Here is a 21254-nt window from a genome sequence, read left to right as displayed (position 1 = left end):
AATTCAAAAAGCCAGCCTAGCTTAATAAATTTATTATAAATGCTGGTTAAAGTGTGCGTAGAGCTAAATTTTCCAATTTATCTTCTTTTTTAAATAATAAATTGAGGGCAGACAACTTCTTGACTAGAAATTAAAATTCTTAAATATATAATTTATGTTTTGAGTGAACATAATAAACAACAATATGTGTATAACTCTTTCAAAGAGGTGTTAATTTTATTTACTTAATTCAGACTGGCCACTTTTTTTTAGATTTTAAGTGTTGATATTTATTTGATTTATAAACAGTAACAGTGTAATTTCTTGAAAGGAAAATATAAATAATAAATGTACAAATAATAAATAAAAATATATATTTATCAATATAGGGTAACTGTTTTCCAGTAATCAAATTTTAAATAGTTACTATTGTGATTTCGTCTTCAAAAATAAAGTAAAATTATTTAGTTGGCTGGATTATACTCTGAATGCAAATAAGATCAATACATAATAAATATACGCTGATAACTTAATAAATTTGTTGTTCAATCATTTCTTAGTAGTAATTATAAATTATATCCTTTACTTTATGGAGCCACTGACAATCACTCGCTCTCTTCAGGCTCTATTAAAGCCACATCATACATACAGGGAATATAGCTCATATAAGACTCCACTTAGACTCTGTTTGTTATACAAAATTTATATGTAAGTACCTTAACGGATATCAGCTGTCTTTTGATGTATGAAACATATGCAACTCATATCTGTATGAACAGATGTATGCAGCTATTTTCATGAATAAACATGTTGTTGCACACGCATTAAAAGACAAAGAGCGGGAGAGTGTAAAAGAAAGGGAGAGAGAATTGGGGAATCAGACAAACAATCAGGCTGGCAGTCGTTTAGTTTGGTCTTAAACCAACTTAGGAACTAAGCAACTGCTTCTGACTGGTGCCCAGGCGGTCGCCATTGTGTTGATTCTGCACTCAGGACAAACTCTAAATGTCTCAGGCTGTTTCACTCTCTATGTGTACGTAAGTATGTGACTGACTGTGTGTGTGTGTGTGTGTGTCTGTATCTGTGTGGGTGTGAGACTTTCTTTTGCTTGGCTATTTTGCATCTGTTTGCGGCATCATAAAAATTTACCACACCCGTGTCTGCAACGCTGTTAAACTGCTTGCCTCAACATGCAATACCCAAGAAGGGGGAGTCCCCTTCAAGCTCCCTTCCCCTCCTTGCCCCTCTTTGGTTCCCAAGACCATTCAACAGAATCTCAGCCACAGACGGCGACTGCTGTTGGCCCAAAAGAACTTGGCATTTGGGCCAACACAATGGCCACCAAAGCCAGCCGCATATTAAATTGAATAAGAGTAGACAAAACTGAAACTCAACTCCAGCACAAAATTCCATTGCCTAATTTTCAAGGCAAGCGCATTAAAGATGTATAACACGACAGATAATTTGCACATTTAAATTAATTATATTTGTATTTTGTTTTTACTTTTCACAGTGCACGTGGCTATCCGGAACCCATTGTCACCTGGCGGCGTGAGGATGGCAGTGAAATCGTCCTGAAGGACACTCAGGGCACCAAGTCACTGGGTAAGTAGACCGGGTAATCGATCAGGATTAAAAGTCCGAAATATGTATGTTTCATATAACAATAAATAAGAACATTTCAAAAATAGATAAAAACAATTCAAATGTAAAATACTTAAATTATATTTTTATATTGTGATTAGGGATAAAAGATAACATTGAATTCAAATATAAGATTACTTAAATTATAACTTTTACTTTCGTATCGATTTCTCTGAATTTTTTTGTTACTTACTTATTTAATTAATGCCCCAAAAATTGTGCTACATTTTTTTTCTGGGATGAAATTGTATGTAATTTCTCTCAATTTAATTGATTTTATTTATTATACTTTATATATATATAATACATTTAATATTTTATTTATGATTTTTGTATTAAGCCCGAATATTCCTGATTCAAGAACGAATTTCTAATTTTAAGAATTTCTACAAATTATTGATAATAAAATTTGTTGTTCTTATCTGAATTAAACTATGGTATGAAAAAATGTGTTGATGGTTTCAGATACTTATTTTAAGCATTAACATACAAGATTTAAGTTATTATATGTTACATACATACGTTATATATATTACATTTAATATTTTATTTATTATGTTTTTATTAAGCCCGAATATTCCTGATTCAAGAACGAACTTCTAAATTTAAGAACTTCTACAAATTATTGATATTAAATTATTTGTACTTAAACTAATAAGCAATCGTTCTTTCCGCAGTATTTTTGGATCAGGATTAAGCATGTTTATATTTTAGAACGAAACAGTCTTTATGTGGTATACATAATTCTTAATTTAAGCATTTTGCTCTTATTTTTTAATTTTTAACGGATATTTATGCCTTAAGAATGATTCGCTCTTAAAGTAAAAAACTTAGAGAATGAATCGTTCTAAAAAATTTCTAGAACGAAACAGGATTAATTGAAGAAATCTTTTTTGTAGAACGAATCTAACTGCTTTTTTCTGAATGTGACTATTTTAGCCACTTTTTCCTCCTTTTCATACAAAATTTTTCTGAGATCATCCCATACAAAAGATCATAAAAAATATAAGCAATGTAATTTTTGAAAAACTCTTTTTGCAGTCACTATTAGAATTGTTCGAAGAAACTTTTTGCATCAAAACATTTTTTGTTTGAACCCGAGAAAAAAGTTTTAAAATTAGACTGAATTCTACGTCGACATAAATTTAAAATTTTCATTGGTTACTTAATGGATTAAAGAAAATTTTGTATCATTAAAACAGGATATAAATGAGCTTTTCATTGATGCTTAAATGTTCATAAATTTAGTTCAAATTTTGAGTAGATTTAACTTAAAGTTTTGTCAAAATAAATATGCCGACCAGTGTATATCTGTAACAAGTTACAAAAACTATGCTAAATCATGTAATTTCTTATTTTTAATTTATTGTATTCAGTCAACTCTGTTTGATTTGAGTTAACTGTCTGAATAATTGAAATCGTTACTAGAAATGATGGATTCAGTTGGCAGCCTCATTTAGTCATTACACAATTTCTCTATTTATTCATTTACTCATTTGTATGATTCTATTTTTTTCTGTCTCGTTCACAGTCTCCTCCTACCGTGGCGAAGTGTTGAAGCTGACAAAAATCTCACGCAATGAGATGGGCTCGTATCTGTGCATCGCCTCCAATGGAGTGCCCCCATCGGTTTCAAAGCGCATCTCGCTTAGCATACACTGTAAGTAAAAGCAAACCCGCAATCTCATTGCATTAAGCTCAGGCTGCAACATGTGTTGAAGAAGGGGAAGTGGCAAGAGGAAGGAGGGGAGAGTGGCGGGAAGTTGGCACCAGCTGGAGAATGAGTGGCATTAATTAGAGAGCTGTGGTTGGTCAACTTTTCTTTTTAGACCCTGTACTCGAAATAGTACAAAGAGTCTATTTAGTTCGTCACAAGCAAAATGTGCCTAATAGGCAGAAGAGTGACAGAAGTGGCAACAGTCTGTCCGTCTGTCTGTCCGTGTGTCTGTACGTCTGTTGGTCTGTCCGTCTTCTGTTCGTCTGTATGAACGCTTCGATCTGAATATAATACGCATTTTTTGATCTTGTATTGGGCCACTTTATCAAAAAGCTGTCATAGGAACGGCTTGCCGAAATTTAAGTAATAGTATGGAGAACTTTATTTTTTTTTTTTGAGCTATCTGAACTAAACCGACAGCATATGCATCTGAGTTGGTCTTATATATCATAATCGAATTTGTTTCAAATCGGTTTACTATATCATCTGCAATAATAACGATTGGTCGCAAATCAACCTTTGGTATGAAAAAATTACTTATTTTTTTAAAACATTTGGCAAAGTCACTCAAATCTTCGACTACGGCTGCAAATACATACGTTTTTCCGTATCAGCAAAGGCGAACTTATTTAAGGTGACGTCTTCAATACAGTTGTCCTCTTTGAGGTACCTATTTTGACATTTCGAAAGCAAATTTCGTTCCTCTCTCATTGAGAGCCGAGAGAGCACTTTTGACATTTTAACTACCTCAGCTGTCAACGAAGACGTCACCTTAAATAAGTACACATTGCGTATTAGGGTATTTAAGTGTCTGGGCAGGGTATGCCACTGTCGGGCTCGCTCGACTGCTAAATTTCCCACTGGTTTTTTTTTTTTTTTGTTACTTGCCGTTTGATATATGAGTATATGTGTTTATGTGTTGATGTATATACATATCATTAGTCAGTTGTTGCCACAGCTCAGAGGAAACTCCAACCTCAACCCGAATCCGAGTCCTAGTCCGAATCCGCATCCAAATTTGAACCTCAAACTCAACTCAAACTCAGCTCAAGCTACAGCTGCAACAACAACTCTCAGTTTGAAGCTGGCCAGCTTCGTGGTGTTTATCTACTTTAGTGTGCTGGCATTTTCCCCTCCTGTCGCTGCCCCCTACTCACGCAACTGTAGCCACAGTTATCAACTACACACACACACACACACACACACACACACACACACACATACATACTAGCACAGTGGCGCCCTCAGCTATGCTGCGAAAAAAAGGCAAACTGAAATCTCGCAATCAAAAGAGAGAGAGAGAGAGAGAGAGTGTAAGAGAGGGAATGGTTGATAAAGTGTAGAGTGAGGGGAGCATTTAAAGGTGGTTGTGTGGGGGGGGAGGGGGCGGTGGCAGCTTGCGCTGTGTGTGGCGCTAACTCGATTGTCGTTGCCGTTGTCGTTGTTGTAATCCGTTTAAATCCAGTCACTGATACTGGGCATTACCTTGATGCCTTGTGCATTGTGCTGTTGCCCCTTCACCTCCTCCTTCTCCGTCTTGTTGTTGTTGTTATTGTTGTTGTTGGGGCCACAGTTTTTTGTCAAACCTGTCTGCAGCACGTGCGGCATTCACTGCTGACGCTTGTGGGCCTCTGCCTCGGCTGACGTCGCTGCTAGCGGCGCTGCCAGCATGTGGCAGTTCACTCAATCATCACGACATCAGCAACAACAACAACACGACAACAACAACAACAGCAACTCCACTGCGCTTGTTTGTTCACGTTGCAGCTCCGCAATACGAATTCCTCAACTGGCCTAGACTGTGTTGACCCGGACTGGCATATACTGTCCAAGTCCAAGTCTTTGTCCTAGTCCTAGTCCTGAAACCCGTCCTGCTCCTTGTTTATAATACTCTTACAGAGGATATTTTTATTTTGTCACAAAACATATAACGCATTCAAAAATGCCTGTATATATGCACATTAGAGTGCATTGATTTGTGTGGGCCCAAAAAATTGACTAGGAAATGATTGAAAACTATGATTTCTTGGAAAAAACATCTTATAAATAACCGTAGATTAAGATTTTGGATAACCATATTTTTCCCTAATGCACAAATACCATATGTACATATCAGAGATGTGCCCAATTAACTACCATTGTAATGAATTGGTCATTTCATTAACATTATGAAATGTACTTCTAATGAAAATTTAATTTCAAAAATTGAAAAAAGTAGTGATCATGAAAACGACATTTCACGAGAGTTGAAAAAATGTAGTGCCAATGCTATGTAAGTTCAGTAGCATTGAAAAAAAAATAGTGCTACTAAAAATATTTGAAATTGTAATTGAAAAAAAAAATAGTGCTACTAAAAATATTTTAAATTGTAATTAAAAATAATATAGTGCTACCTAAAATATTTTAAATTGTAATGGAAAAGTGAAAGTAATTTAAATGTTTGCCTTGGCAATAAATAATTGTAATTAAATCTCATTCTAATTAGCATTATAATTTAATTTCTGAAAAACTACAAAAAAAAAAAAATATTGCCAAAACTTTTTATTTTACAAAAAATTAAGCCATTCTTGCTTTTAATATACTTAATTATTATTTTTTTTTCGTTTTTATACAAATGTCTAAGATTCTTAAAACAAGCGAAATGAGAATATCATGAAATCCTTTGGGTTCCACTAATTTTAAGAGCAAAAAAAATAGATATTAAATATTATAGTTTGTAGTTTGTTGATATATCGTGTATAAACTCACGAAATCTGTTTGAAGTATACTCAACAATTGTGATTTTGCCATTGGAAAGATAAGTTGAAATTGCAAATGTTATTTAAAAATCTTTTACTTTTCAACATATTTTAACTGAATTAACTGGAAAAATCCGTAATATTAATGTTTATTAAAAATTTTTAATAAATTTCAAATGCACTGCAAGGGTATCAAATCTTCGGCGTGCTGAAAATTCCTTTTCCTTCTGGTTCTTGTTTGTTTTTGTTTGTTTTTGCTCATTTTGAAGAGAGAGCGAGAGAGAGTGGGAGAGCAAGAGTCTCCGACTTGTCGCCATGCTCATCCATTCCGTTTTTAGGTGGCAAAATCACGCTTTTTAACATTTTGACATTTTGTTAATGTGGCCTTTAAGTGTGTTGGCCAGCAGCGTGGTCTGTGTCTTCCTGCTTGGCTTAAAGTCTATGCCAGGCTATCACTATCTTTCCGTTGCCAGTGGCAGGCGCTACCTTGTGAAAGTTTTTGATCAACTTGAAGGCACTCTGCCATGAGCCATGAGCCAAGAGCCATGAGAAGAACCCCTTTTGCAGAATTTCCTTCTGTTCCTGCTTTTCGTGCTTCTGCTGCATTTCCCAGGCTGAGTCATATTTGTGTGTACGCTTTTCCTGTTGCTATTTTTGCTGCGAACTTACTCACAATTTGTTTGGCAAATGTTGCGTCTGTTTTTCCCTCCGCTTTTCCCTTCGCCTTCTTCCAGATCAAGTGAAAACAAAGTTTTCCGGCAGCTTGCGAGTTATTTGCATGGCCTTCGTTCTGTGCCATCTTCAGAACCGCTTGCACTGCCGCTGCCTGATAAAGCCTGACTGCATTTGCAGCTTGCCACATGCGGCACCGACACCGACACCGACAACGACAACGACAGCAACATCGACATCGACACCGACATCGAGATAGAGACTGAGAGACATAGAGACAACGACACCGACACCGACTGCGAATATCCCCTTGCGTGTTTCCGCGCCATTTGCTCAAGTTTCCTGCCTTGTTAGCCACCTTCCTGCATGGCTAATTAAGGACGTTGAATTGCTGCCGCTTGGCAGGAAACCAAACCAGGACGCGCTACAAACAATTAGGCCACAATTAGCTGCTGACTGTCTTCTCTCTTATTCTTTGCTTTTCCATTCACATAAATATCTTATGTCTTCCCTATCTCAATCTTTGTAAACATATTCATATTGTTTAGTCATTTAGTCACGTGGGAGTCAGCTCGGCGTATCTGTATATCCATCCAATAATTGTCTTTCACTTCCTTTTTCCATTTTTCATTATTCTTCTGAACATATCTTGAAGGTCTTTGCAAAGTTCTCCCATATTCCCAACATCAAATATGTCTATAGAGTATACTCTCAAATTTCAATTCTCTTCCATTTTATATTATATGAAAAATATGATTATTTTTTTTGAAAAATTTATACAAAACTAGAGGGCTCTGCCCCTGCTCGCTTCTTTAACTCATCAATTGTTTCAGGATTGTTTGCATAACATTTGTCCTTGACCGCTCCCCAAAGATAATACTCTAACGGTATCAGATCACAGCTTCTTGGCGGCCAATTCACATATCCATATTTGCAGATTATTTGATTTTCGAAGATAGGACGCAGAAGATCGATTGTGGCGTGCGCTGTGGGGCACGTAGAGTCTTGTTGAAACCAAATAACGTCCAAGTCTTCCGCTTCAATTTATTATTTATTATTGTCTAGAATCTCACTTAACCATAGCAAGATCGGACAAGTTGAACGACAGTAAAAGCTAACCAAAGTTATTATTAAAGTTATTATTTCAATACAATCGCCTAAAAGTATGCAGTAGTTTTTATAGTGCAATAATTTCTTTAAAGTACATTAATATATATTGAAATAAGTAACGGGTATCCTATGGTCGGGATCTCGACTATAGCCTTTCCAACTTGTTTTTTTGATTGCAAAATTAAATTAGTCGAATTCTAAAACAAACCTGATCTGCTTGCAATATAAAGGAACCTAATTTGGTTAAAATCGGTTAACTATATCATATAGTTGAAGTTTTAGTATAAAAAAGTTTTTGTTTGTTAAGATATCAGAACCAAACTAATAGAATATGCATCTGGGTTGGTATTATATATCTTGATCAAATTTGGTTGAAATCGGTTAACTATATCATACAGCTGCCATAGGAACGATACATCGAAAATAAGTTTTAGTATGGAAAAGGTTTTTGTTTGTTGAGATATCTTAATCAAACTGATAGAATATGCATTTAACTTGGTTTTGTCCATCCTGGCCAAAGTTCGTTCAAATCGCTGTCATAGGACCGATTGGTAGAAAACCAAGTTTTAGTATGAAAAAGTTTTTTTGATTTTTGTAAAACATCCTAACCAAACTGACAGAATATGCATTAATGTTGGCTTTGTACATTCTGACCAGATTTGGTTCAAATCGGTTCCACATATCATATAGCTGCCATAGAAACAATTGGTCGAAAATCAACTTTTATAAAAAAGTACCTGGGCTCAGGGTATCCTACTGTCGAGCGTGCTCGACTGTAGCTGCACCTCACCGCGAGCGAAGCGAGCAGGGGGTAGACGAGCGAAACGAGCAGGGGCGGAGCCCCCTTGTTTTTTATTGAAATTTTAAATGAATTAAAACTGAAAATTGTATATACGTATTTCATAAAATTAAGTGTCTAAAAATTTGTTAAATTATAATTCTGACCAAAAGATTAGGCTTATCCTCCAATACAGACGCAAGTTCCAAGTTTTTCCCTACATATTAAAAAATGAAATCTAAATTAAAGTTAATTTGGACTGAATTGAAGTAGAATTTAAGGTAGAATGATTCAAGGCAAACTCGATGCGTCGAATATTGCATTTTGCAGTTCGCAAATCGAACGCAAATAAATGCGACAAATCGCTAAAAATCACGTACGCCTAAGAGAAAAACCAGAACCAGAACCCGAAGCATCATCAGTACCTGAAATGCATAGATGATACAACAGTAGCATCAATTTTCAATTTTTCTTTTTTTTTTCTTATTTTTGTTGAATCTTTTTTTGCTCTACCCATATGAATATTGTGCAGATGCCTTCAATCTATGTGGAGCTACGGCTCTAAGCCATAATAAAAAGGAGAACTGCTAAAAAAAAAACAAAGAAAGTGAAGGAAAAACAAGGAAAATGGGGAAAAGTATGGACAGGTTGGATCTATTTGCGATGCCAATGAGGTGAAAAATACACGTCATTGGGTTTTTGTACTGGACTTTTACCTTTAACTCAAAGTCCTACAATGGCCACCCAAATGTGATGAGGTGTCTCTGTCGCACTTCCGCTTGCTCCTTCTCTCTCTCTTCCTACTCTCTATCTTTCTGTGAGCTTTGTAATTGTAGTTGCAGCTGGTGCCTGGTCTATTCAAACTGCTGCTATTGCTGCGACGACGTCATTAGTGCATATTTGTGGCTTTGTTTGCCACAAGTGAGCGTCGCAGGGGGTGACTGAGGGGAAGGGCCAGGTGGGGTTTAGGGTTAGAAAGTAGAGGGAACTGCAGGCGTGGTTGCTACCAAGGCACATGCTCGGAATAATCATGGCAAAATTTTAAATCGCAAGCGAAAGTGTTTGCCTGCCTGTCCGAACTTCTCATTCTCCCCCCCTCAGCTCATTTTCATTGCACTCTCCAATAGTTGCAATGCATGTGTGTGTGTGTGTGTGTATGTGTGTGTCTGCATGCAGATTGAAAATAGACGCAGTCAACCAGCACTCATCCATTGGTCAAGCTGGCAGAGGCGCTAGTCCACAGCCTCTGAGTGCCAGTGACAGGGGAGATTTTTATACTTGAGCCAAGTCCAGTTCCTACTCCTCCTCCAGCTCCTACTGCAGTTCCCATGTGCGTGACTTACATGTCAATTTGGTGTGCTCATTTCCGTATGACACTAGCTGCAAATTATGTTTAACTAACGGATTAAACTGATAATTTAGTTCATTAATGTTCTAAAAAGAAGCTATTTTAAATAATGAGCTTTAAGCACATTAAAGCTTTCAAGGGAAATACGCTCGATTGGTCAATTTATTGTGCTAATATCTATATGATTAAATTAAAGAATAATGAAATAGCACCCAAAGCTTCTGTTTTAAATATTGTGCTTCAAGCACATTAAAGCTTTCGTTTGACTGGTCAATTTAGTGTGGTAATAATAATATAACATAATTTTACAGCAATAAAATAGCTACAAAAGCTTCTGTTTAAATAATGTGCTTTAAGCACATTAAAGCTTTCAATAAAAAACATTCAACTTGTATATTTTCTGTGCAAATTTCGAAATAATATTAATTATTATGGATGAATTAGAGATTAATAGAAATATTTTATAAGAAAGCTTACAAGCAAGATAAATTATATTACCGTTCTAACTTACTAGTTATCCCATAAAATGTTTATAATTTCATGTAATTCTGTCTTCATGCAGCGCGGAAAGCAGTGCAATACCTTAAAGACAAGTTTATTTAAACCCATGAAGCTTAAAGCACATTAAAGCTTTAAATGGAAGATGAATTGCCTTGTCAATTTAAAAACTTTTGCTTATAAGAATGACTTAATCTGAACACTAAGCAGCGAAAGAAACAAAAGCAAAAACTCTTAATGAGCTTTCTTTCCGATTGCAAGTGATGCTTTAGTAAATCGACTGAGACTGTATTAAAACTTGTGGCAATCGGTTAAAAACACTTTGGCTACACTTTCAGCTAATGTCATCAGATTATATTTTCTTTGCACAGTTGTGCTTAATTGTGATCATACACCTGATACACACAGGCTGATCGCTTTTTAAACGTGCTCATCTGTATATATTTACGTACTGTTGTTTGGCAAGCCAAAAGTGGATTTTACTAGCAACACACGCACACTCACACAGAGACACAAACACAGCCACTCTCACGTGCTTGAACTTAAGTCTATATGGTTATAGTGTGTAAGCAAATAGATAGTTGATAGATAAGACATATGCACTCGACCATGGAAATCAATTAAAATCCAACGACCTTACAAAACTGCCGTATGCTCTGTACACACATTTGCAAACACACACACACACACACACGCAGACAGGCACACCTAGACACACACACAGACACGTACGCACATGCGGAGGTCATTGTTGCAACCTGCGTGTTGTTGCTGTTGCACTGCAATCGACTATCAATGCAACATGGCCAGCAATGTTGCCACACGCACACAAAAACTGACTCACACACGCACGCACACACACATGCAGCTGACTGTTGGGTTAGCCATGTTGCAAGCAACGGCCTGTGGCGGCTTTGGCAGTTTTACAAAACCACCAATTTTGGTTATAGCTCGGTGGACGTCTGGTAGATAGTGTAGACTCAGACTCGTGTATTTGGACACAGAGGGGTGGCAACTCTAGCTCATCTCTCCCCATCTCTGCTCTTTAAGTGACAATAAACACGCACACGAATTGCAAAAGAGTTGCCATTCCGCTTCACAGAAAGACGTGCGCTGCATTTGCATTGCATTTTGATAACCGCACAAAGTTATGCTACACTCAATTGGCCTTCTATGTAAGTGTGTGTGTATGCATGTGTGTGAGTGTGTGTGTCTCTTGCTGTTGTTACTATGCACATGTGTGCACAAGTAGATACTTTATAATGCAACTGCTTTTATTTAAAGATGCACAATTTGAGAAGCATTCGCCATTGTTGTCATTCCTTATCAATGCATGCAACGAGTAAGCTGTCTGAAAGAGCGAGTACAACAAAACCGCAACAATTTCAATTGTGCCACAACAATGGGTTGCAAGTTGAGCATTGATCGAGCATTACAACAAACAACAAGTACAAAACACAATGGACACAACTGTAAAGCGTATCTGAGCTCGCTTATTCTACTCGCTAGTTTTTCGCACGTTAATTTTTACTGTTTTTTGCGTAACTTCTCAGTTAGTTAGATACCTGTCAGCCACATTGTTGTGAATGCCAAAACATAACGAGCAAATTTACACCCGCGTCGCTATCGCTGCTCGCTGCATTTGTTCTCGTTAGTTTGCTCTCATTTTGAAAATTTATTAACGGTATGATTGTCAACATTTCGTGTACTCTTTACATTGTTCTCTGTGATAAAATGTAACGAGTAACCTTACTCGCTCATCAGTCTCGTTGCGTTTTGCACTCGTTGCAGCTGCTCTCGATCGTAACTGAATTAAGAAAGGTAGTGGTGAGTTTGATTTAGCGACACAATTTACTCGATTATTTTTCTCGCTGTATTGCCAGTCGTCAGTTTAATCAATTAAAATTGCATTCGACAGCAGAATATGGCGAGAAGGTTTTTAAAAAGAAAGATAGTGAAAGCAATTTAACATACACCCATTTTAGTTTTACTTTTACTCTCGTTACTCGTTACTTGAAGACGTTGCTACTTTTGAATTGTAATTTGTAAAATTATAAAGTCAGTTAGGCATATACATATATAAATGGATTTGCAAAATCTTCATTATAGGTATTGCGGAGTGTCGAGTGACGAGTAGAGGGGAGTAGTAGGTATGCAGTAAGCGTATTAAAAATGATTTTATAATATGCTGCACTGCTGTGACAACATACGAGCATTCAATGACTTTCCACTCGTCTTTTTCTCTCTTTCCAGTTCACCCTGTCATCCAAGTGCCGAATCAATTAGTCGGAGCACCGCTTGGCACTGATGTTCAAATCGAGTGTCACGTTGAGGCCTCGCCCAAATCAATTAACTACTGGATTAAGGATACCGGTGAGTATATGTACATACTACAAACGTACATATGTATTTCTCTCGAGTCGACTAGTAGTCGTTTTGGTGTGTGTATGTGTGTTTGTTTTACTCGACTGCAGCTTTGGTCAAGCGCAAAGCATCACAATTTTTACATTTTATAGACATCTGGCAACATATATGTATAAACTTGTACTCATATGTGTGTCTGCTGTGACATTGTCATTAGTCAGTTCTCGGATCGTCACGTTTACAGGGCCCACACAGCCCATTGAGCTTTGCGCTATAAACTAAGCTATCAAGAATTATTTACACTGACTCTCAGCAGTAAGTAAGAACAGCTTACTAGTGTTACAGTATGTCTACATAAATTCGTGTAATTGCCAGACATGTGAGTTGTCCAAATATGTACATCTTATAAATCTGATTTTGGTATTAAATTGTTTTCCAATACTTTTTTTGTCTGCCACAAATTGAAGGTTATTAATTGAGGTCATCTTATTAGCAGCATTTCAATTACTTTAGGATTGTTTTTATCCGTTGGATATAAAGTGGGTACAATCGATATTATTGAAATTATAATTGGTGACATTTCCAATAGTATAAAATTACATACATAATGACATATTGTTATGGAAAGTATTTAATCCAATATTGTTATGGAAAGTAGTTAGTCCATAATAATTGGTGACATTTCCAATAGTATAAAATTACATACATAATGACATATTGTTATGGAAAGTATTTAATCCAATATTGTTATGGAAAGTAGTTAGTCCATAATAATTTAGTTTATTCTTGTTTTTAGTTTAATTCTAAATTTTAATAAAAAACTTCATACATTTTTACATATAAAGACAACTGAAGGAATGATAAAGTAAATTTCACTTTAAAAAAATTTTATATGTACGTTAACAATTATAAAAATAATTCTTTGATTTTTTATTAAAAAAATTAATTGAAGCAACAACGTACTTTTATTAGAAATTAGCAGTGTCAATGTTATAGGGTGACAGCTAGTCGAGCACACTTTGCTTTAAAATTAACAGCTGGCACACTCGATTAAATTCTTGTTGTCAAAGTCAAATGTTGGCTCTGTGTTAATGACGATTAACTGACGCTTGACATTATAATTCTATCACATTTATATACCTATAAATATACGTATATATTCGTATGAATGTATGTAGTTATGTACATATGTATGTGTTTATAGTCATAAACAGTCGCCAAACACCACGTGACTGTTGTTTTCTCAATCATTAAGCATCAAATGTATTGCTTGGTCATAAGTAGCGACAGTCTCCTTCAATGCACGACAACAGTGCATTGTAAAAGTATTCACATGTGCATACATATATAAATATTTGCATCTGTGTGTGTTGTTGCGGCCAAGTGTGTCTCTGTGTCGCCCCTTTGATTTCAATGTCCTGTCTGTTTGTCCGTCTGTCCGTCCGTCCCTCAGTCTGTCTGTCCGTCTGTCTTGGTGTTAATGTTGCGGTTGTCTTGGCTACTGTCCCTTTTGACCAGGGGTTTTATCGACTGCATTATGCACATTGGGGGCTTAATCTGTGCATTGGCACCATGCCCTGCTCCATTCAGTATCATAAATCATATGCAATCCATTGACTTTTGTTAGGGGCCCTTTAATATCCGTAATGAATTAATTTGTAATTGACTTTTGATATTCAACGAAGCGTTATACAATTCAATTCTAGTACATTCTACCCCATTTGCCATATTAAAGTCTCAATTATTCTATATAATTGATCAAGAGAATTAAACCTGTGCTTCAGGTTTTCACTCGAAACAAACCAGGCACGAAATAAAAGTCTTCATATTGAGAAACATATCGAAAATTACGTCATTTCGATAAGTTTAAAGAAAAAAAAAAATAATAATAATTTCAACGATCCTGAAAATTTGAGATTTCAAATTATAATGTCCATACAATTCCTTGTCTCGGACCTAGTATAAAAGCAGACTTCTCAGATTCTAAAACGCCCATACAAAAATTATTTTGTATTTTGTAATAATGTTTGTAAGTTAAAATGAAGTGTTATATAAGAAAAAATTACAAAATTTATACAGTCAATCCTTTTGTGTATTTTGAAAATCATTGTTTAAAAAATTGGAAGTCTTAATTATGAGACGCTTTAAACAATAAAATATTTACAAATATAAACATCTTTGGCATTTAAAGAGTTTTACGGAATTTATTATTAATTAAAATTTGACTTCTAACTTCGTTTATTCGTGAATGAGAAAAAGATCTCAAGTCTGGGTTTTCTTTGTTTTGAAATATTTTTAACGTGTGAGCTATTTTTTATTCAACAGGTGAAATGATTGTCTCCTCGAACAAATATCATGTGCTGGATAATTCGCAGTCGGTGTACGAGACGAAAATGACGATGATTGTGCGAAAATTTCAAAAAGACGATGTCGGCTCCTATCGCTGTATAGCGAAAAACTCACTGGGTGAAGTTGACAGCAGTATCCGGTTGTACGGTAAGTTGCTGGGAATGGGGAAGGGGAAGGGGAAGGGTTGGCGGGTGGTGTCAATGCGGAACGTGTTTTATGGACAATAAACGCGACACATATATTTGGCGGATGTGTAAAGGAAGGGAAATAAAAGGTAGGCGGGGAAAAAAAGGTATTTGCACCTTTGTTTCAATTACTGTTACCGTAACCGTTACCGTTACCTGTTACTTGTTACCGTTAGCTACTGTTACAGTTACCATTACATTTCCGCCTTCTCGTTCATGACAGAAATCCCCGGACCAAATCGTAAAAATCCCTCAAATAGTAAAGGAAGTGGTGGCGGTGGCGGTGGCGGTGGCAATGGTGCCGGCAATGGCGGCAACACCGCCGACACGGATGCCAATGACATTTTAAAACTGAAACAACAAGTCAAAGTTACCTACCAGCCGGACGATGAGGAGCTCTACGGTTCAGCGGAGGATTTCGAGGATGGCGAATTCGCCGGATTGCCGCCGTTATCGCCGCACCATTATTACACCAGCGGCAATAAGCCGCCAACACATAAGCCCAACGGTGGCCATCAGCACCAGCATCAGCACCACCATCATCCGCAGCAAACTCAAACGGGTGGTGCTGCTGGTGGACAGGGTGGTGCTGGTGCGGGTGCGGGTGTTGGCACTGCTGGTGGTTCCAACAACAACATTGAGTTGGCTTTTGGCAATACACGTAAGCCGACCTATTACGGCGGCAGCGGTGTTGCCGGTGGCGTCAACGGTGCCGCAGGTCCTGGCAATACGGAAGTCCGCGGCCCCATGGACAACAACGACCTGGGCTCCGGTGGTGCGACACCACATCAACACTATCGCCAATGGTTGTGGCTCTCGCTCCCACTCTCACTGTCACTTACACTCTCGCCCTGTCGACAGGCGGTCATTATGGGTTTGTCCGGCTTAGTTGCGATACTCGGTCTGTTATAATACATGCTGACAGCAGGCACACACACCATACACACACACACACACCCATAAAGTAGATGCAAATGTTAATTTTTTTTTTTTTTTTTTAACAAATTACACACAATGACGTGCAACACATGGCATTGCTCAGGTTTGTGGCATGCCGCAGAAGACGCCGACTTAAAGTAAGTGCATAATCGTATCTACATATACAAATCTATATATGTAGCATATATTTAAATACAATAACAATGCAAAAAGATACGTTTATGCTGCTTTTTTCAGTTCTTATAAATGACACCAGCTGCTTGAGGCAGTTAAGCAGCGGATTAATCCGAAATATTTCTATGCGAAATCTTTCATTCTTCTTTAAGATTAATCCCTTATTCAACTGTCACTTTCAGCCGCTGTCATTGTTGATTTTGGATTGTACCAATATTCAAGTTCTTTAACTATATTTAAGCTCATATGATTAATATACTTATATAAAATATATATGTATATGATTGCAGCTGCATTAAGTTTACAGAATTTATAATAAATTAATAATTACAGTTGTAATTCGATATATATATATATATATTTATTTAAATATGTATAGATGAACTCTATAAAGTGCGCTATCTGTATACTTCAATAAATATATATACACATACATATATGTACATATGTACATGTATTTACCTAACTGTAAGTGATTCGGCCAATTGAAATCCTAAACATGAATGTGTGTGTGTTTTTTTTTTATACGCAGACATGAAAAAGGCCTCATCGAACTTTAGATTAATAGTTACAAACTGTATTCACGGTCTTGTTAATATTAGCTTAGAGTGTTTACAATTTATAATCATTTGGAACTTAACCTTAGCATAATGAAAAAACTGATAATAAACTGATGATTGCATTTACAAAAAAAAGAAGAAATAAAATACAATTTAAATGGAATACATATTCAATAACAAAAATTCATGACATTCAATTTCACATATCTTCATTTCACTGCAGGCGTGTTTTTTTTTTTCCAATTTCGGTGCTTACCGATCGAAAATTGTGTAGCACTCTTTTTGGATAAGAATATATGTATTGAAATAATAATCAAAATAATAAAAGTTTCATTAAAACTGTAGTGAATTGGAGTTCAAAACACTGTTTTGGATAATATTTACGGCAGAGTTGCTTAGATTTATTCAGGGAATCAAACCAAAACATATATCGGTTCCAGTATCGGTTCTAATATTATATGTCCCGAAACAACTATTTCAGTAAAAGATTTTATTTCGGGTTTGTTCTTTCAGTCTCGGTATCAGTACCGGTTCGTAACGGTACAGCAAAGCAATTTTTGAAAATTAAAAAATATGCTGTTTTTTTTTAAGCAAGTTGAAACTTGAGATTGTAAGATTTAAAATTTTCAATCAAATTTAAATGCAGTTTTAAATTTAAATGCAGAATGTTCGAAATGACATTTCACTTGAAATTCGGTGCAGTTTTGGTAAAGTTATGAAAGTTTGATACTTTGCAAGTTTTTAGTGTTCAACTTGGAATGATTTTTTTTACAAAAAATATCAAACATCTCAGAATCCAATTCAAAGTGTTGAGTTTTACTTTTTACGATATATTTAAATCACATACAGAAGTGTTCCAGAAATCTCTAGAGTTTTTGAAGAGAGTTGCTTTTGAAAACTACCGTTCGAAATGTCGGTGTTCCTTTAACGTCCCAGATTTAACTATTTCGAACATATTTTCGAAGTCAAAAAAATCGGCTTTATTCCAATTTCAACAACATTTTTATGTTAAGGAATATGTTACATAATTAACAAAATTATAAAAAAGTGTATTTAATACATTTTTAATCAATATAACAATTAATTTAATTCAATTCAATAATTATTTCATTTTGTAAAATCTATCAAAAATTTTTAAGACATTTGATATCAATGCTTGCTTGTTTTCAGGAACCCCAACAATTGCTTTTGGGTTGCTTTGCCGCTGTTAGAGAATTGTAGAACACCTCTGATAATCATCTATTTGAAAATATAATTATTTTTAATACGATTTTGAAGCTTTCATTTCCCTCTGATTCTAATTGTAGATAAGCATCATTTATTAAAAACATCAGGCATTTTCACCTTTTTATTTGTTTTTCTGTTTTGTTATATTACAATTGGCAAGCAAAGCAAAAACGCATAAATTTAATTTCCTAACTCGATTTATTTTTTAAACCTCAGCCGCTGAAGGACACGGCCCAAAAACCAGAAGACAAGAAAACGATAAGAAAAAAAACCCGAAACAGAAAAAGAAAAAGAAAGGAAAGTCAATTAATAGGAAAGTGTCGAAACTTTTGATTTGTTTTTTTTGTCACTTTCAGCTGCTTAGGTTTGATTGACATCAATCAACTTGCCGGACTTTAAGGTTAATGACTGGATTCTATAAATTTACCAAAAAACGAATTTCAACTTAAGTACAATTGAACAATTGAAGGAGGGTAAAATAATGTTGGGCAAACGCGCATAATTTATTCAAATTAAATGTCATATTTCTGCAGCGCAGATACACACGCAGATACAAAACAGCGAACAATACCTTCTTGTCTTTCCCACTCACTCTTTTTGGCTTATCTGTTTTGGCTCCGATGCCGCCGCGGCGTCGCGTCGCTGCAGATCTGCCGACTGCAGCTCATTTTTCAGCGAAGCGGACAGCTCAAGCTACTTTGCATGTATGTGTGTGGTGTGTGTGTGAGAGAGAGAGCGCTCAAGAAGCTTTCATCTTGCCTGTGAGCAGGCAACAGACTTTGAGCACACGCACACACACGCACACACCCACACACACAAGCACAAGCACAAGCCAAGAGCACGCTTCAACAACTTGAGCCATTTACTCGCTCTTTTGCCCGCTAGCCTGCAGTTTGCCCGTTTACCCGTTCACCCGTTTACCCGTTCAACCGTTTTTACCCGTTCGCTCGTCCGCTGTTAGCGCATGCATATGCAAAAGGTTAAAAACTTTGCCCAAAATGCAGTTGGCAGAGACGAGACGGAGTTGCACTGTCTGGTCTGGTCTGGTCTGGTCTGGGCCGGGCCAACAACATCTTTTGACAGTTTTTGTTGCGGCTACAACTTGCAGCATGATAAAGCCAAAGGCAACTGGCGACTGCTCTTGTTGTTGCTTTCATAGAGCTGTCAGTCCGTTAGTTTTGCTTTGCACAAGATCTCACTTACTCTCCTCTCTCGCTCTCTCTCTCTCTCTCTCTCGCTCGATATGCATGTGTGGTGACTGAATTTAGTTTGATGAATTGCTTGCCTGCCAGTAAACGACACACACACACACGCACACGCATACGCGCACACACACATGTACACACACACACACGCAGACACTTTTTAATGAAATAAAAACTTTTTGGCAAAGTGAATTCTACTGTTTCGTCGAGAAGACGCCCGATGACAACACAACTTGCAACTACTAACTCACGCCTCCCCTTCCGCTCCCACTCCAAGCCTGCAGCCCTGCCACAGCTGTTTGTGTTATGTCAGTCAGCAACAACAACAACAACAACAACAACAGCAACAACATCAACAGCATTGGCACTTGTATTTATACACATACATACATACACATATATACGCATACAAAACCGCCGAAAGCTGCCACTGATGATGATAATAAGACGCTGACAACCGCAGCAACAACATCAAAACATGCGAGTTTTGTGGAATCTTTTGGCTGTCGCACAAGAAGAGGGACATTGAATGTGACAGGGGAAGGGGCAAGTGCAGGGGAATGCACAACAACAACGAGACGCGCACATTGACACAAGTGTTTCAAATTACAAGCCAACACCAAAAGCAACAGCAACAGCAACACACACCAATGCGTCCATCAACAACTACTACGAATCTTCCCTCCCATGCCTACAAGTAAGCAACACTTTTTTGTACCTGCTCCTCCTCCTAGAGCAACTCCACCTCCAGCAGATCCACACATAACTATCTCTCATGCTGCTGCTCCTCCTTCTAGTGATGCTCCACCTTCTGCTGTTGCTCCTCACGATACGACTCCTCATCGTACTACCTACTTGTACTTCTGCTCATTGGCACTGCTTTTGCCAAAAAAAAAACAAGAGGGCGGTTACAGTCGAGCACGCTCGACAGTAGGATACCCTCTGTACTGAGGTTGATTTTCGACTAGTTGTTCCTAAGGCAGCTATATGATATAGTGGTCTGATCAAACAAAAAAATACAAAATTGATCTGCGAGTGGTATTCAGGAACCTACATACCAAGTTTTAAGTCTCTAGCTCTTATGGTTCCTGAATTCGACGCGTTCAAACAGACGGACAGACAGACAGACAGTAGGACAGACGGATAGACAGACGGACATAGCTCAATTGACTCGGCTGTTGATCCTGATCCAGAATGGATATACTTTTGGGAGTCTGCCACGCCCCCTTCTGCCTGTTACATACATCCTGCCAAACACAATATACCCTTTTTGCCCGTTTTCAATGCGCTCAGGGTATAAAAACGAGTCAAAAATCCATTTGCGCGTTGTTCCGTTCTACATAACTTTTCATGCGGTTCGATCAAGAATGTCTAAAAAATTGTGGAGTGACTTAACACAATTTAATATTTATGAACTTGAACTAAATTATATTTTAAATTGAATAAATTAAATTTTTATTGAATTTGTTATTTATAAAAAACATATTAAATTATGAATTTGGTTGAAACTGGACGTTAAAATGAGGTAGCCGGTTTATATGACTTTGAAAATATATTTGAAAAAAACCTTTGACTTTTAAGGAACACCGACAATTCGAACAGTTGTTTTCGAAAGAAATTCTCCCCAAAAGCTCTAGAGATTTCTGGTACACACCTGATAGAGAGGATATTATATTTTAATTCAAATTTTTGTGTAGTAGAGCTATTCAAATTTAATAAAAAAAAAAATTTGAACCAAAAAAAACAAGTTTTGTATTTCATTTACTT

The 21254-nt window shown here is 36.7% G+C and overlaps 1 protein-coding gene across 1 annotated transcript in view; it reads left to right on the top strand.

The window, feature by feature from the left end:
* Positions 1 to 16783, top strand: part of LOC117790385 (protein amalgam) — a 35052-nt gene extending 18269 nt beyond the window's left edge. The window contains exons 5-9 of the mRNA XM_034629824.1: positions 1493 to 1584; positions 3155 to 3283; positions 12738 to 12857; positions 15174 to 15344; positions 15606 to 16783. Coding sequence (XP_034485715.1) covers positions 1493 to 1584; positions 3155 to 3283; positions 12738 to 12857; positions 15174 to 15344; positions 15606 to 16294 — 1201 coding nt within the window. The 3' untranslated portion in view covers positions 16295 to 16783. The remainder of the gene's footprint in view (positions 1 to 1492; positions 1585 to 3154; positions 3284 to 12737; positions 12858 to 15173; positions 15345 to 15605) is intronic.
* The last annotated feature ends 4471 nt before the right edge of the window (positions 16784 to 21254 follow it).

The sequence above is a fragment of the Drosophila innubila genome, chromosome X, assembly GCF_004354385.1.
Source record: "Drosophila innubila isolate TH190305 chromosome X, UK_Dinn_1.0, whole genome shotgun sequence".
Classification (NCBI taxonomy): Eukaryota; Metazoa; Arthropoda; class Insecta; order Diptera; family Drosophilidae; genus Drosophila; species Drosophila innubila.
This window is presented reverse-complemented; position numbering and strand designations above follow the sequence as displayed.